The following is a 17,236-nucleotide window of genomic DNA, read 5'->3' on the forward strand; positions in this document are numbered from 1 at the left end:
AGACTGCTGGACAGCAGCCCCCTGAAAGGATTACAGCTCATTCTACTAGAGCTGTGGCTTCCACCTGGGCCTTTAAGAATGAGGCCTCTGTTGAACAGATTTGCAAGGCTGCGACTTGGTCTGTGCTTCACACTTTTTCAAAATTTTACAAATTTGACACTTTTGCTTCTTCGGAGGCTGTCTTTGGGAGAAAGGTTCTACAGGCAGTGGTTCCTTCCGTTTAAGTTCCTGCCTTGTCCCTCCCATCATCCGTGTACTTAAGCTTTGGTAGTGGTATCCCACAAGTAATGGATCTTCCGTTTACTGGATACACTTAACAAGAGAAAACATAATTTATGCTTACCTGATAAATTTATTTCTCTTGTAGTGTATCCAGTCCACGGCCCGCCCTGTCTTTTAAGGCAGGTCTAAATTTTTAATTAAACTACAGTCACCACTGCACCCTATGGTTACTCCTTTCTTGTCTTGTTTCGGTCGAATGACTGGATATGACATGTGAGGGGAGGAGCTATATAGCAGCTCTGCTGTGGGTGATCCTCTTGCAACTTCCTGTTGGGAAGGGAATATATCCCACAAGTAATGGATGATCCGTGGACTGGATACACTACAAGAGAAATAAATTTATCAGGTAAGCATAAATTATGTTTTTTATATATATATATATATATATATATATATATATATATATATATATATATATATATACTCTATTAATATAAGTAAAGGGAGAGTATCCTTACTAAATGCACCTAAATGTTCATACCAAAAATATTAGAGATATTACAACAATAAACGTGCCAAAATACCTCCAAAAGAAAAAAGAGCGAATATACTATGGGCTGGCTCCTTGATTTTGAAAAAATGTATATAGCACTGCTTTAAATACCATATTTCTTCTACAAGATACGAGTCCACGGATTTCACCCTTGTGGGATATTAACCTCCTGCTAACAGGAAGTGGCAAAGAGCACCACAGCAGAGCTGTATATATAGCTCCTCCCTTCCCTCCACTCTGTCTTTCTCTTTGCCTGTGTTAGTAATAGGAAGAGGTAAAGTGAGGTGTTGGTTTTAGATTCTTCAATCAAGAAGTTTTTTATTTTAAATGGTACCGTGTGTACTATTTTCCTCAGGTATGGAAGAAGATTTCTGCCATGAGGTTGATGATCTTAGCAGATGTAACTAAGATCCATTTTGGATCCCACAGAGCTTCTGAAGGTAGTACAAGATAAATCTTCAGTGTGGAGAACGGTGTCATGCTACAAGCAGCATTGAGGTATGTTCAGTCTTTCATTTCTGAGGAGACTTGTTATATCAGAATTGGCTGACATTTTTCCCTGCAAGGGAAGGGGTAAGCAGTAGACCTGTATCACTGAGGGTGTTACTGAAAATCCTTATGTTGCATACATATTGCTTCTATCTGTATGGGCCTGGACACTGGGAGAGGCAGCTTGACATTATATATTTATTATTTTAAAAAGTCAGTAGGGCTGCAGTTTATTTTTATAAGAAGTTCAGGGGACCACATGGCTTATTTTCCAAATCGCTTCTTATGCGGTTAAACAAACTATTTAGACGACGTCCATGATGGGCGGGGCCTATTTCGCGCGCTCAGATGCACAGTTTACTCTGACTGAGAAGGCAGCAGGCATTAGCTCCTGTGGGGCCTAGAGTTGAGTTCTGTTCACCGGATCGTTGTCGAGTAATTTTTGCAGTACCCTGGGGCAGGTAGGTGTCATTTTTTTCTATTAAAATATATTTTGTGATTAAAATGCTTCTTAGAGGGTAGATTCATCATTTACCTATAGGGTGCAATAATTTTTGGGCCAATTGAATTATTATATTTGATTGTTTTAGCGTTTTCAATGGCTTTAGGCAGTTTGAGAAAAATTGTTGTTCCTTTTATTTCTTAAAGGCGCAGTACTTTTTTTTCTAAAAGTTGTTCTGAATCAATATATGAGGTGATTTACGACTAGTGTGGCTAGTACTAGTCTGTTCAACATGTCTGACATTGAGGAAACTAATTATTCTATGTGTTTAGAAGCCATTGTGGAACCCCCTCTTACTTTGTGTACCTCTTGTACTGAAAGGGCCTTAAAATGTAAAAAACATATTTTAGGTAAAGAAAGTGTGCCTAAGGATGATTTCTCAGTCTGAAGAGAATCAGGATATGCCATCTAATTCTCCCCAAGTGTCACAACCTTTAACGCCCACACAAGCGACGCCAAGTACTTCAAGTGCGTCTAATTCTTTTACTCTGCAGGATATGGCTGCAGTTATGTCAACTACCCTTACAGAGGTATTATCTAAGTTACCAGTGTTACAGGGTAAACGCAGTAGGTCAGGTATTAATGTGAATACTGAATCCTCTGATGCTTTGTTGGCTATTTTCGATGTACCCTCACAGGGCTCTGAGTTGGGGGTCAGGGAATTGTTGTCTGAGGGAGAACTTTCAGACCCTGGAAGTATGTTAACTCAGACAGATTCGGACGTCATGTCCTTTAAATTTAAGCTTGAACACCTCCGCCTGTTACTCCGGGAGGTTTTAGCGACTCTGGATGATTGTGACCCTATTGTGATTCCTCCAGAAAAATTGTGTAAAATGGACAAATATCTAGAGGTACCTACTTACACTGATCTTTTTCCGGTTCCTAAAAGAATTTCGGAAATTATAAAAAAGGAATGGTATAGACCGGGTATACCGTTCTCTCCTCCTCCTAATTTCAAGAAAATGTATCCCATATCAGACACCATTCGGGACTCTTGGCAGTCGGTCCCTAAAGTGGAGGGAGCTATTTCTACCCTGGCTAATCGTACAACTATACCTATTGAGGACAGTTGGGCTTTTAAAGACCCTATGGATAAGAAGTTGGAGGGTCTTCTAAAGAAATTATTTATTCATCAGGGTTTTCTTTTACAACCAACAGCTTGCATTGTTCCAGTTACTACTGCAGCAGCTTTTTGGTTTGATGCTCTAGAAGAGAGTCTGAAGGTTGAGACCCCTTTAGAGGACATTTTCGATAGAATTAAGGCTCTCAAGCTGGCTAATTCTTTTATTACAGATGCCACCTTTCAAATTGCTAAATTGGCGGCGAAAAATGCAGGATTTGCCATTTTAGCGCGTAGAGCGTTATGGTTAAAATCATGGTCTGCTGATGTGTCATCAAAATCTAAGCTTGTAGCTATTCCTTTCAAGGGTAAGACCCTATTCGGGCCTGAGTTGAAGGAAATCATTTCTGACATTACTGGAGGTAAAGGTCATGCCCTACCTCAGGATAAGTCTGTTAAGATGAGGGGTAGACAAAATAATTTTCGTTCCTTTTGAAATTTTAAAGGAGTACCCTCTGCTTCCTCTTCCTCCACAAAGCAGGAAGGGAATTTTGCTCATTCCAAATCTGTCTGGAGACCCAACCAGGCTTGGAACAAAGGTAACCAACCCAAGAAGCCCGCTGCTTCTACAAAGACAGCATGAAGGGGCTGCCCCCGATTCAGGACCAGATCTAGTAGGGGGCAGACTTTCTTTCTTTGCCCAGGCTTGGGCAAGAGATGTTCAGGACCCCTGGGCATTGGAAATCGTGACCCACGGGTATCAACTGGAATTCAAGGATTTTCTCCCAAAAGGGAGATTTCTTCTTTCACGATTGTCTGTAGACCAGATAAAAAGAGAAGCGTTCTTACGCTGTGTAAAAGACCTCTCTACCATGGGAGTAATTCGTCCCGTTCCAAGACTGGGACAGGGGTTTTATTCAAATCTTTTTGTGGTTCCCAAAAAAGAGGGAACTTTCAGACCCATTTTAGATCTCCCAAGTGTCTAAACAAATTTCTCAGAGTCCCATCGTTCAAGATGGAGACTATCCGAACAATTTTACCAATGATCCAGGAGGGTCAATATGACTACCGTGGACTTGAAGGATGCATACCTTCATATCCCTATTCACAAGGATCATCATCAGTTCCTAAGGTTTGCCTTCCTGGACAAACATTTTCAGGTCGTGGCTCTTCTCTTCGGGTTGGCCACAGCACCCAGGATCTTCACAAAGGTTCTAGGGTCCCTTCTGGCGGTTCTCAGACGGCGGGGCATAGCAGTGGCGCCTTATCTGGACGATATTTTGATCTCATACAGACACAATGTTGTCCTTTCTGAGAACTCACGGTTGGAAGGTGAACCTAGAAAAGAGTTCACTAGTTACACAGACAAGGTTTCCTTTCTTGGGAACTCTGATAGACTCTGTAGACATGAAAATATTTCTGACGGAGATCAGAAAATCAAAGATTCTAAATACTTGCCGAGCTCTTCAGTCCATTCCTCGGCCATCAGTAGCTCAGTGTATGGAAGTAATTGGATTAATGGAAGCGGCAATGGACATCATTCCGTTTGCTCGTTTTCATCTCAGACCACTGCAGCTGTGCATGCTCAGGCAGTGGAATGGGGACATTGCAGATTTATTTCCTCAGATAAATCTGGATCAAGAGACCAGAGACTCTCTTCTTTGGTGGTTGTCACTGGATCATCTGTCCCAGGGGACATTTTTCCGCAGACCCTCGTGGGTGATAGTGACAACGGACGCCAGTCTCCTGGGCTGGGGTGCAGTCTGGAATTCCCTGAAGGCTCAGGGTGTATGGACTCAGGTGGAGAGTCTACTTCCAATCAATATTCTGGAATTGAGAGCAATTTTCAATACGCTTCAGGCATGGCCTCAGTTGGCTTCGGCCAAATTCATCAGATTCCAGTCGGACAATATCACGACTGTAGCTTATATCAATCATCAGGGGGGGGAACGAGGAGTTCCTTAGCGATGTTAGAAGTATGCAAGATAATTCGATCAGCGGAGGCGCACTCTTGTTATCTATTGGCAATCTACATCCCAGGAGTAGAGAACTGGGAAGTGGATTTTCTAAGTCGACAGATTTTTCATCCGGGGGAGTGGGAACTCCACCCGGAGGTGTTTGCCTCACTGATTCTCCGATGGGGCAGACCGGAATTGGATCTGATGGCATCTTGTCAGAATGCCAAGCTTCCAAGATACGGATCCAGGTCGAGGGATCCCCAGGCAGTGCCTTGGTCGTTCAGCCTAGCTTAAGTGTTTCCACCGTTTCCTCTCCTTCCACGCGTGATTGCTCGGATCAAACAGGAGAGAGCTTCAGTTATCCTGATCACGTCTGCGTGGCCACGCAGGACTTGGTATGCGGATCTAGTGGACATGTCCTCTCTGCCACCGTGGAAACTTCTCATTCAAGGACCTTTCCAAAATCCAAATCTAAATTCTCTGCAGCTGCTTGGAGATTGAACGCTTGATTTTATCTAAGCGGGGATTCTCAGATTCGGTCATTGGAAATTGTTGTTCCTTCCTTGTGTCCTAATCCTTCTTCTAAGAAGGAGCGTCTGTTACATAACCTGGACGTGGTCCGTGCCTTGAAGTTTTACTTGCAGGCAACTAAGGATTTCCGTCAATTATCTTCATTATTCATTGTTTATTCTGGAAAGCGTAGGGGTCAGAAAGCTACGGCTACCTCTCTTTCTTTTTGGCTGAGGAGTATCATCCGCCTGGCATATGAGACTGCTGGACAGCAGCCTCCTGAAAGAATTACGGCTCATTCTACTTGGGCTGTGGCTTCCACATGGGCTTTTAAAAACGATGCTTCTGTTGAGCAGATTTGCAAGGCTGCGACTTGGTCGTCTCTTCATACTTTTTCCAAATTTTACAAATTTGATACTTTTGCTTCTTCTGAGGCTGTTTTTGGGAGAAAAGTTCTTCAAGCAGTGGTGCCTTCCGTTTAGGTCTCTGTCTTGTCCCTCCCGTTTCATCCGTGTCCTGTAGCTTTGGTATTGTATCCCACAAGTAAGGATGAAATCCGTGGACTCGTCGTATCTTGTAGAAGAAAAGTACATTTATGCTTACCTGATAAATTAATTTCTTCTACGATACGACGAGTCCACGGCCCTCCCTGTCATTTTTCAGACAGATTTAGATTATATTTTATTTTTTATAACTTCAGTCACCTCTGCACCTTTAGCTTTTCCTTTCTCTTCCTAAACCTTCGGTCGAATGACTGGGGGTGGAGGGAAGGGAGGAGCTATATATACAGCTCTGCTGTGGTGCTCTTTGCCACTTTCTGTTAGCAGGAGGTTAATATCCCACAAGTAAGGATGAAATCCGTGGACTCGTCTTATCGTAGAAGAAATTAATTTATCAGGTAAGCATAAATTTACTTTTTCCTCCTGTAGTTTAGTTGGCTGATCTTATTATTTCATATAAAATTATGATTGTCACCTAATATTTGTGAAATTACTAAATATGTAATATCTTATTTTACTTAAAGGACATGTTTTTGTGTGTTTTCACAGGAGAGAAATCGAAGCAAACAATAATCATGAAGATATTCTGCTATTATAACACTAATGATGCAGACTCTGAAAACGCCTACTTTGTTGAAGACAACATAATGCTTTTTATTTCTACTTTAGGTGGCCGCTGATCACGTTTAACACAAATTGACTTTGTCCTAATAATGGTCTTCTTCGGTGCATTGCCCTTTCTTTCATCAAACACTTGAGAACTTTAACTTTGTCAAGCACTTTCTGTCCTGAAACGTTTATCATTATCTGCTGTTTTATAATCATGCATCCTTACAAAGGCACATGAAACTCATTTGAATGCATCTTTGTTTTGCTTCTTCAACATTAACACATGCTACAAAATTAGTTAATGTCAATGTGAGATTCCGTCACATTTTATTAAATTGCCATTACTATATCTGGAATTAAAAATGAATTATGCTCTATTTAATTCCTCAGTAGGTGAATTACAGTACCTGCGTTACTATGGTAAACTATCTTTTAAACCACATCTTAGCAAATTTATTTGACACCGTCATAGCTTTATTGGGGTGTCTGTTTTCAACACTGTGTAGTGCCTGAGAATATTGAAATACAGCTTTGTTCCCCTCTGCACTTTTAAGTCTTTAGTAGTTTTTCATTTCTCCCAAAAGACCAAATTATGTCACTGCTGATGATTTCTTTCAGTTGCAAAGGTCAAACAAGGGTTTGTTTGGTATCACAAATCTTTGTGTAACTGTACCTCAGTTCTAGTAGCTTCTTTTTTTATTATGAATTTCTAATGATACTTAATTCATATTTTTGCTATATTTTGAAAAGTATGGCCAAGTGCTGTCCTGATAATGGAAAGTTACATCTATATCTAATAAAATTAGCTTAAAGGGACAGTCAAAATTTAACTTTCATGATTCAGATAGAGCATGCAATATTAAACTTTCCAATTTACTTCTGTTATCAATTCTTTCTCTTGGTATCTTTTATTGAAGAGTAAAACTAGATAGGCTCATATGAGCTCAGGAGTGGTGCATGTGTCTTTAGTACTCTTTGAGCTCAATTTATCAAACCTTGCCGTACACATTTGTTCCTTTGCTCTCACGTGCAACCCCGACCCTGGCTGCTCACAGCCAATCGCACAGGCAGGAGTTGTCAATCTCCCCAGTCGGACTAGATTTGGGATATTGAAATTCTCCACCTAAGAGGTGGAGAACAAGGTAGGAAAGCAGCGGTCATTCTGACTGCAGGTTCTCTTGTGCGAACCTGCAGTCAAAGGAGGAGAAGGGTTTGGTAAATTGAGCCCAATGGCAGCAGTGTGTTGCAACATTGTTTAACAAAGCTACAAATAATGCTGCAAAAGACTGCTGACATAGAGTACTAAAGACACGTGCACACTCCTGAGCTCTGATGAGCCTACCTAATTTTACTCTTCAATAAAAGATACCAAGAGAAAGAAGCGTATTTGATAACAGAAGTAAATTGGAAAATTATTTAAAATGAAATGCTCTATGTGAATCCTGAAAGTTTAATTTTGAGTTTACTGTCCCTTTAATAAAAATACTTCTTGATTAGCAAACATTCTTTTGTTTGCCAAATTTTACTTCGCTTTTATCTTTTTTACCAAAATTATATATCCCCATTTCATGAACTGTTAAACTAATTTTAAGTGGGTACAACTTAACGTTCAGAGTAAGTTGCTTCCGATTTCTCTATTGGATTTATTTTATGTGCCTATTCTCTATTGCATTACATTTATTTGAAGTTCATAGAAATCAGTAGAATTTTGGTATTGTACTACAGAGAAATATATAAATGTAGAGTTTATGAGCATATGTAAAATGTAATTATGCATTTTCTCAAAGCTGCTTTATAGCTTTTGTTAGTGCAAATTTTCAGGTCAGCGATGAGTGGATACCTATATCAAGTATGTCTTTTTAGCAAAAAAATGTTTAGTTGTGTTATTTGCTGTCTCTTTATTTACAATTATTATTATTATTTTTTTGGATGGTTTCAAATTTTCCGTTAACATATCTAAACTATTGAAGGAAAGTTTAAAGATTATATCATTTGAATGAACACCCTTATTGTATTGGTTTAACATTTTGATTTACTGCTTTATTGTATTGCAAATTTAAATACCAAGAGTGTTTTTCTTCCAAATGCAGAGATGAAGGTATTTTCCTTGGTAGTTTAAAGGTATTACTGAAATTTAGCAGTCATGGTAAAGTTGTATTAACTTTTTTTTTATTTAAATATATATATATTTTTTTATTAATCCCAACCAAGTAAAAATGTGTCCGGCTATAGAATTACAATAATTATAATAAAACAGGGCAACACATTAATGTAACCAAATGATTTTACTACTTCATGTAATTTTAACATTTGTTGAATCTGATCTTTTGTTGTTGAGAAAAAAAGATGATGCATGGCACTTTGAAGACCTGTTTTCTTAGTTGATTCTATTAAATAAATTAGCTTTAAAGATAATAAATAAAAATACATTCCACGTCAACAACTATTTTGCAGGTTTTGTCTAAATGGCAGAAATCTAGTAAATAAATAATTCTACCAAAATCTATTAACCTTCAGTTGAAGGCCATTAAAAATTAGAATCCGGCATGTCTCTTCTTCCAGTTTCAATAAAATGTGTTTCACAACGGAAGACTGGTCTAAAGAAAACTCTCATTACTATTTGCAATTTATAGACTTCTTAGCCTGTGTGTGCAGTCTTTTGTTAGGGATTATTTTGATTGTTACAATTAGCAAGTGAAAAAAAAGTTTTATAAATTAGAGGCTTTTCGTGCATGTTTGTTGGCTTTGGTATATAATGGTACATTGCAACTACAGCTCATGATTAAGCATTTGTGCCTGACACCCTCTTTCCACTTTTATTTGTTAATTAGGACTGTGTTGCATGTACCCTAAGTACTGTCGAGAATAATGTTGTTGAGCATTTTACATTATCTATAGTATTTATATACTGAGCAGCCTGACAAATAGTACCACATTTGCAGTTGGAATAGGCATTTTGTGTTTCCTGAGACAGTATTTGTGGAACTACATATTGTATCAAGCATTTGGCACTAGCTTCTAAGATTGTGTTACATAGTAGACTTCACAGGGTGTTTGTGGAAGCTAAATTTTAGCAGTAGTCAAAATGTAATTCAGTGATTTGGTTCTCAGCAGAAGTGTTCACATCATATTGAACCCCAAGTGCTGCCGGTATTCAGAAGAAAGTAATGTATTTTTCTGCCTGTCTTCTCTCAAACAAAAGTTTTTTGTTTTTGATTGAGATATATATATGTCTACCCTGTTTATTACAATAAAAGATAACTTACCGTTACTTAATAACCCATCTACAGCATAACATTAGTTATGGTACAATATTAATAATTATTTCTAATAGCAAACTCCGTCAGGTTGTATAGATGCTGTTTATTATATACCTATATTAAATTCTATAAATATATATATAAGATAACTGGCATTTCAATGAAAAGCAATTTGAATATGTATAAATGTTTTAGTAGAATTATATAAATTTTATGCAACATTCAAACTTTTTTTAGTTGCTGGTGTTTTTTTTTAAAAGGGGTACTTATTCTACTTCAAAGTCACATTTCACTCTCGGTTCATTTTCTCACCCAGCACACAGATGAACTTTGACTGCCATGCACGTGACTGAAAGAGTTAAAACCTTTGTGTTGTAACTCTGTATGTATGGGGGGAAAATAATCTAATTACAGGAAGATTCCAGTTATATAACCCAGTTGTGCCTCTGCATCACTCTGCCTCTTGTGAGAACTGTGGTAACCCAGTCTTGTATAATTGAATCTCATGTATGCAATTACAAGTAAAGTATTCTATAAACTGTATACACTTACGGCAGAGCAAGCAGTCCTTACAGAGATGGAAAATAAATGATGTTGAAATCCAAATATTGCAATGTAATTTTTTTTGCTGTCTAGACAATGTAACCGTTTCTTTGCTATGGAACAAAGTGTTGATTTGAAAACAAGCGTTACTACAAATACTCTTTCTGACCATTTTTTTAAATACAGATTCTAAACCTGACTCTTTTTTTTCTTTAGAAATTTGTGTTAAAGGTAAATATGGATCTTACACTTTACAGAATGTTTATTTGCTTACTGTGAAATTTGTATTTAAAATTAAGAGGCTAGCCACACACTTTTTTAAAGAGCCAAATAAGGGTGTATGAATATAGATATGTATAGATATATGCAAAATAATATTTCTTTCTAATGACACGATGAGTCCACAGATCATCATTAATTACTGTTGGGAGTATCACTCCTGCCCAGCAGGAGGCGGCAAAGAGCACTACAGCAGAGCTGTTAAATATCTCCACCCTTCCCTCCCACTCCAGTCATTCTCTTTGCCTACATTAAGAGCAAGGAGGTGGTAAATTAGGTGTTTGAAAAGATTCTTCAATCAAGAGTTTATTATTTTTAAAGTAGTACAAGATTGTGCTGCTTTGTTCTAGGGGGTAGCCGTAGTCCATATCAGTTTCTTCAGTAGAGCAGTGGTGGCTTTAGAGTAATGGGAACTTGTGGGACATAATTCTCACTGCGCATCCCATACTGAAGATGCCCTAACTCTGAAAAATCTGAGGGATATTACTCAGTATTTTCTCTTATTCACAGGTCCATGTGAGGGAAAGGACCTCTCAAACCTGAGAGCTGCCTTTGCTGTCGGGCAGAATATGAGGTAAGTGCTAACTTTTATTTCTTTTACAAAGATATGACGAGTACACAGATTTCATCCTTACTTGTGGGATATTAACCTCCTGCTAACAGGAAGTGGCAAAGAGCACCACAGCAGAGCTGTATATATAGCCCCTCCCCTTTCCCTCCACCCTCAGTCATTCTCTTTGCCTGTGTTATACTTGGAAGACATGGTAAAGTGAGGTGTTAGTTTTAGTTTCTTCAATCAAGAAGTTTTTTATTTTAAATGGTACCGGTGCGTACTATTTTCCTCACTGGGATATGGAAGAAGATTTCTGCCCTGAGGTTTGATGATCTTAGCATTTGTAACTAAGATCCACGCTGGTTCCCACAAGACTTCTGAAGGTAACCATGAGACATCTTCAGTGTGGAGACCGGTTTCATGCTACAAGCAGCATTAAGGTATGTGCAGCCTTTTTTTCTGAGGAGACTTGGTGTATCAGAACTGGCTGGCATTATTTCCCTGTATGGGAATGGGGTAAGCAGTAAAACCTATTTTAATAAGAGGGGTGTTACTGGAGTCCCTATTTTATATTTATCATTAGTTAAAATTTGGGCATTATGTGACATGGGAGACCATATAAAAAACATAAAAACAGAAAGCAAGGCTAACGCATAGTATACATGTAACAAGTGAGCCTAAGAGCGGTGTATAATGGTAGTATACAGAGTAACCAGGTACATTCTTAAATTCCACCAAGCAGTAGTGTAATCCTAGTTCACTCACAATGCTGAATGTTTTATTACCAAATTAAATAGTTGCTTTACTGGGAGCAAACAATCAATCAGAAAACAGTCTTTTCACACCGCTACTAGCTGAGCCTTTACTCAGCGTCTCACCTGACCGGCATTCAAATAGCTGCTCCTCCGAGCAGTCCCACCGGAAATCTTGTGCTGTATGTTCACCTACTCCGTATTGTATGCCCTGTGGGAATCCTTGTGAACAGTAAAATGGAGAAAACAAACTTCACCCAGACCGGCTCCAGAGTTGGTAGGTAAAACGACAAAACTTTATTGTAAATTTCCATAAAAATAACTCACAGACCATTGGCAAGGAAAAACCGCCATTTAAAATTCAAAATGTGCTATAACCTCGGCCCTGCTGATGTCACTGAGGCGTTTCAGGTAAACCCCGTAATCATAGACTACTAGATTTACTGTAGATAATATAAAAAACAATGTTTTATGTTTTTTATTTTTGGCACTTAAAACTTATTGGTTTTATGCTTGAGGGTTATATTGTGTGTGTATTTTTACTTTAGTGCAAAACTGCATTTCCATGTGGTGTTGTTTGGGCCTACTCTGACTTTTGACCTGAAGGGGCGGAGCCTATTTTGGCACAATTTCTTCAGGTTTAGCAGCAGCAAACAGTAACTCGGTGGCTCCTGGACTGTGTAGCTGGTCTGAAGGGTTGGAAACTTGATTTCTTTCATGTAATTAGCAAGAGTCCATGAGCTAGTGACGTATGGGATATACATTCCTACCAGGAGGGGCAAAGTTTCCCAAACCTTAAAATGCCTATAAATACACCCCTCACCACACCCACAATTCAGTTTTACAAACTTTGCCTCCTATGGAGGTGGTGAAGTAAGTTTGTGCTAGATTCTACGTTGATATGCGCTCCGCAGCAAGTTGGAGCCCGGTTTTGCTCTCGGCGTGCAGTGAATGTCAGAGGGATGTGAGGAGAGTATTGCCTATTTGAATGCAGTGATCTCCTTCTACGGGGTCTATTTCATAGGTTCTCTGTTATCGGTCGTAGAGATTCATCTCTTACCTCCCTTTTCAGATCGACGATATACTCTTATTTATATACCATTACCTCTGCTGATTCTCGTTTCAGTACTGGTTTGGCTTTCTACAAACATGTAGATGAGTGTCCTGGGGTAAGTAAATCTTATTTTCTGTGACACTCTAAGCTATGGTTGGGCACTTTGTTTATAAAGTTCTAAATATATGTATTCAAACATTTATTTGCCTTGACTCAGAATGTTCAACATTCCTTATTTTTCAGACAGTCAGTTTCATATTTGGGATAATGCATTTGAATTAATCATTTTTTCTTACCTTCAAAAATTTGACTCTTTTTTCCCTGTGGGCTGTTAGGCTCGCGGGGCTGAAAATGCTTCATTTCTTCTGTTAAGTGTGATCAGTCCACGGGTCATCATTACTTCTGGGATATTACTCCTCCCCAACAGGAAGTGCAAGAGGATTCACCCAGCAGAGCTGCATATAGCTCCTCCCCTCTACGTCACTCCCAGTCATTCTCTTGCACCCAACGACTAGATAGGATGTGTGAGAGGACTATGGTGATTATACTTAGTTTTATATCTTCAATCAAAAGTTTGTTATTTTAAAATAGCACCGGAGTGTGTTATTACCTCTCTGGCAGAGTTTGAAGAAGAATCTACCAGAGTTTTGCTATGATTTTAGCCGGAGTAGTTAAGATCATATTGCTGTTCTCGGCCATCTGAGGAGTGAGGTAAACTTCAGATCAGGGGACAGCGGGCAGATGAATCTGCATAGAGGTATGTAGCAGTTTTTATTTTCTGACAATGGAATTGATGAGAAAATCCTGCCATACCGATATAATGTCATGTATGTATACTTTACACTTCAGTATTCTGGGGAATGGTACTTCACTAGAATTACACTGTAAGAAATACATAAAGCTGTTTAATAACTAGAGATTATGTTTAACGTTTTTGCTGGAATGTAAAATCGTTTTCATTTGCTGAGGTACTGTGTGAATAAATGTTTGGGCACTATTTTTCCACTTGGCAGTTGCTTAATCTGTTTTTCTGACAGTTTCTGTTCTCCCTCACTGCTGTGTGTGAGGGGGAGGGGCCGTTTTTTTGGCGCTTTTACTATGCATCAAATATTTCAGTCAGCAACTCATTGTATTCCCTGCATGATCCGGTTCATCTCTACAGAGCTCAGGGGTCTTCAAAACTTATTTTGAGGGAGGTAATTTCTCTCAGCAGAGCTGTGAGAATTATAGTTTGACTGAGATAAAAGACGTTTATTCTGTAATTTGTTTCCTGCTTTCAGAATTTGTTATCTTTGCTAGGGATCCAGGAGCAGTCCTGATAGATGCTCTGACAGCACCTTGGGACTTCAGGATGGCTTACGTGTTTCCACCCTTCCCGTTGCTTCCTCGATTGATTGCCAGAATCAAACAAGAGAGAGCATCAGTGATTCTAATAGCACCTGCGTGGCCACGCAGGACTTGGTATGCAGACCTGGTGGACATGTCATCCTGTCCACCTTGGTCTCTACCTCTGAAACAGGACCTTCTGATTCAGGGTCCCTTCAAACATCAATCTAACTTCTCTGAAGCTGACTGCTTGGAAATTGAACGCTTGATTTTATCAAGACGTGGATTTTCTGAGTCAGTTATTGATACCTTAATACAGGCTAGGAAACCTGTTACCAGAAAGATTTACCATAAGATATGGCGTAAATACCTATATTGGTGTGAATCCAAAGGTTACTCTTGGAGTAAGGTTAGGATTCCTAGGATATTGTCTTTTCTACAAGAAGGTTTAGAAAAGGGTTTATCTGCTAGTTCATTAAAGGGACAGATCTCAGCTCTGTCCATTCTGTTACACAAACGTCTGTCAGAAGTTCCTGACGTCCAGGCTTTTTGTCAGGCTTTGGCCAGAATTAAGCCTGTGTTTAAAACTGTTGCTCCACCATGGAGTTTAAACCTTGTTCTTAATGTTTTACAGGGCGTTCCGTTTGAACCCCTTCATTCCATTGATATAAAGTTGTTATCTTGGAAAGTTCTATTTTTAATGGCTATTTCCTCGGCTCGAAGAGTCTCTGAATTATCAGCCTTACATTGTGATTCTCCTTATTTGATTTTTCATTCGGATAAGGTAGTCCTGCGTACTAAACCTGGGTTCTTACCTAAGGTAGTTACTAACAGGAATATCAATCAAGAGATTGTTGTTCCTTCTTTATGCCCAAATCCTTCTTCAAAGAAGGAACGTCTACTGCACAACCTGGATGTAGTCCGTGCTCTAAAATTTTACTTACAGGCAACTAAGGAATTTCGACAAACGTCTTCTCTGTTTGTCATTTACTCTGGGCAGAGGAGAGGTCAAAAAGCTCCGCTACCTCTCTTTCTTTTTGGCTTCGTAGCATAATTCGTTTAGCTTATGAGACTGCTGGACAGCAGCCTCCTGAAAGAATTACAGCTCATTCTACTAGAGCTGTGGCTTCCACTTGGGCCTTCAAGAATGAGGCCTCTGTTGAACAGATTTGCAAGGCTGCAACTTGGTCTTCGCTTCATACTTTTTCCAAATTTTACAAATTTGACACTTTTGCTTCATCGGAGGCTATTTTTGGGAGAAAGGTTCTTCAGGCAGTGGTTCCTTCTGTATAAAGAGCCTGCCTATCCCTCCCGTCATCCGTGTACTTTTGCTTTGGTATTGGTATCCCAGAAGTAATGATGACCCGTGGACTGATCACACTTAACAGAAGAAAACATAATTTATGCTTACCTGATAAATTCCTTTCTTCTGTAGTGTGATCAGTCCACGGCCCGCCCTGTTTTTAAGGCAGGTAAATATTTTTTATTTTATACTCCAGTCACCACTTCACCCTTGGCTTTTCCTTTCTCGTTGGTCCTTGGTCGAATGACTGGGAGTGACGTAGAGGGGAGGAGCTATATGCAGCTCTGCTGGGTGAATCCTCTTGCACTTCCTGTTGGGGAGGAGTAATATCCCAGAAGTAATGATGACCCGTGGACTGATCACACTACAGAAGAAAGGAATTTATCAGGTAAGCATAAATTATGTTTTTATTGCGTCATTCTTGGCACGGACTTTTTTGGCGCAAAAAATCTTTTCCGTTTCCGGCGTCATACGCGTCGCCGGAAGTTGCGTCATTTTTTGACGTTATTTTGCGCCAAAAATGTTGGCGTTCCGGATGTGGCGTCATTTTTGGCGCCAAAAGCATTTAGGCGCCAAATAATGTGGGCGTCTTATTTGGCGCTAAAAAATATGGGCATCGCTTTTGTCTCCACATTATTTTAGTCTCATTTTTCATTGCTTCTGGTTGCTAGAAGCTTGTTCTTTGGCATTTTTTTCCCATTCCTGAAACTGTCATTTAAGGAATTTGATCAATTTTGCTTTATATGTTGTTTTTTTCTCTTACATATTGCAAGATGTCTCACGTTGCATCTGAGTCAGAAGATACTACAGGAAAATCGCTGTCTAGTGCTGGATCTACCAAAGCTAAGAGTATCTGCTGTAAACTTTTGGTAGCTATTCCTCCGGCTGTTGTTTGTATTAATTGTCATGACAAACTTGTTAATGCAGATAATATTTCCTTTAGTAAAGTACCATTGCCTGTTGCTGTTCCTTCAACATCTAAGGTGCAGAATGTTCCTGATAACATAAGAGATTTTGTTTCTGAATCCATCAAGAAGGCTATGTCTGTTATTTCTCCTTCTAGTAAACGTAAAAAATCTTTTAAAACTTCTCTCCCTACAGATGAATTTTTAAATGAACATCATCATTCTTATTCTGATGACTCTTCTGGTTCAGAGGATTCTGTCTCAGAGATTGATGCTGATAAATCTTCATATTTATTTAAAATGGAATTTATTCGTTCTTTACTTAAAGAAGTACTAATTGCTTTAGAAATAGAGGATTCTGGTCCTCTTGATACTAATTCTAAACGTTTAGATAAGGTATTTAAATCTCCTGTGGTTATTCCAGAAGTTTTTCCTGTTCCTAATGCTATTTCTGCAGTAATTTCCAAAGAATGGGATAAATTGGGTAATTCATTTACTCCTTCTAAACGTTTTAAGCAATTATATCCTTTGCCGTCTGACAGATTAGAATTTTGGGATAAAATCCCTAAAGTTGATGGGGCTATTTTTACCCTTGCTAAACGTACTACTATTCCTACGTCAGATGGTACTTCGTTTAAGGATCCTTTAGATAGGAAAATTTAATCCTTTCTAAGAAAAGCTTATCTGTGTTCAGGTAATCTTCTTAGACCTGCTATATCATTGGCTGATGTTGCTGCAGCTTCAACTTTTTGGTTGGAAACTTTAGCGCAACAAGTAACAGATCATGATTCTCATGATATTATTATTCTTCTTCAGCATGCTAATAATTTTATCTGTGATGCCATTTTTGATATCATC

General features: G+C 38.9%; 1 protein-coding gene across 2 annotated transcripts in view; it reads left to right on the forward strand.

Moving 5' to 3' along the window:
• Positions 1-10,269, forward strand: part of YTHDF3 (YTH N6-methyladenosine RNA binding protein F3) — an 83,752-nt gene extending 73,483 nt beyond the window's left edge. For both annotated transcript variants that reach the window (XM_053715074.1, XM_053715073.1), the window contains exon 5: positions 6,344-10,269. In XM_053715074.1, the coding sequence (XP_053571049.1) occupies positions 6,344-6,367 (24 nt within the window). In that variant the 3' untranslated portion in view covers positions 6,368-10,269. The remainder of the gene's footprint in view (positions 1-6,343) is intronic.
• The last annotated feature ends 6,967 nt before the right edge of the window (positions 10,270-17,236 follow it).

Source organism: Bombina bombina, chromosome 5 (assembly GCF_027579735.1).
Source record: "Bombina bombina isolate aBomBom1 chromosome 5, aBomBom1.pri, whole genome shotgun sequence".
Lineage (NCBI taxonomy): Eukaryota > Metazoa > Chordata > Amphibia > Anura > Bombinatoridae > Bombina > Bombina bombina.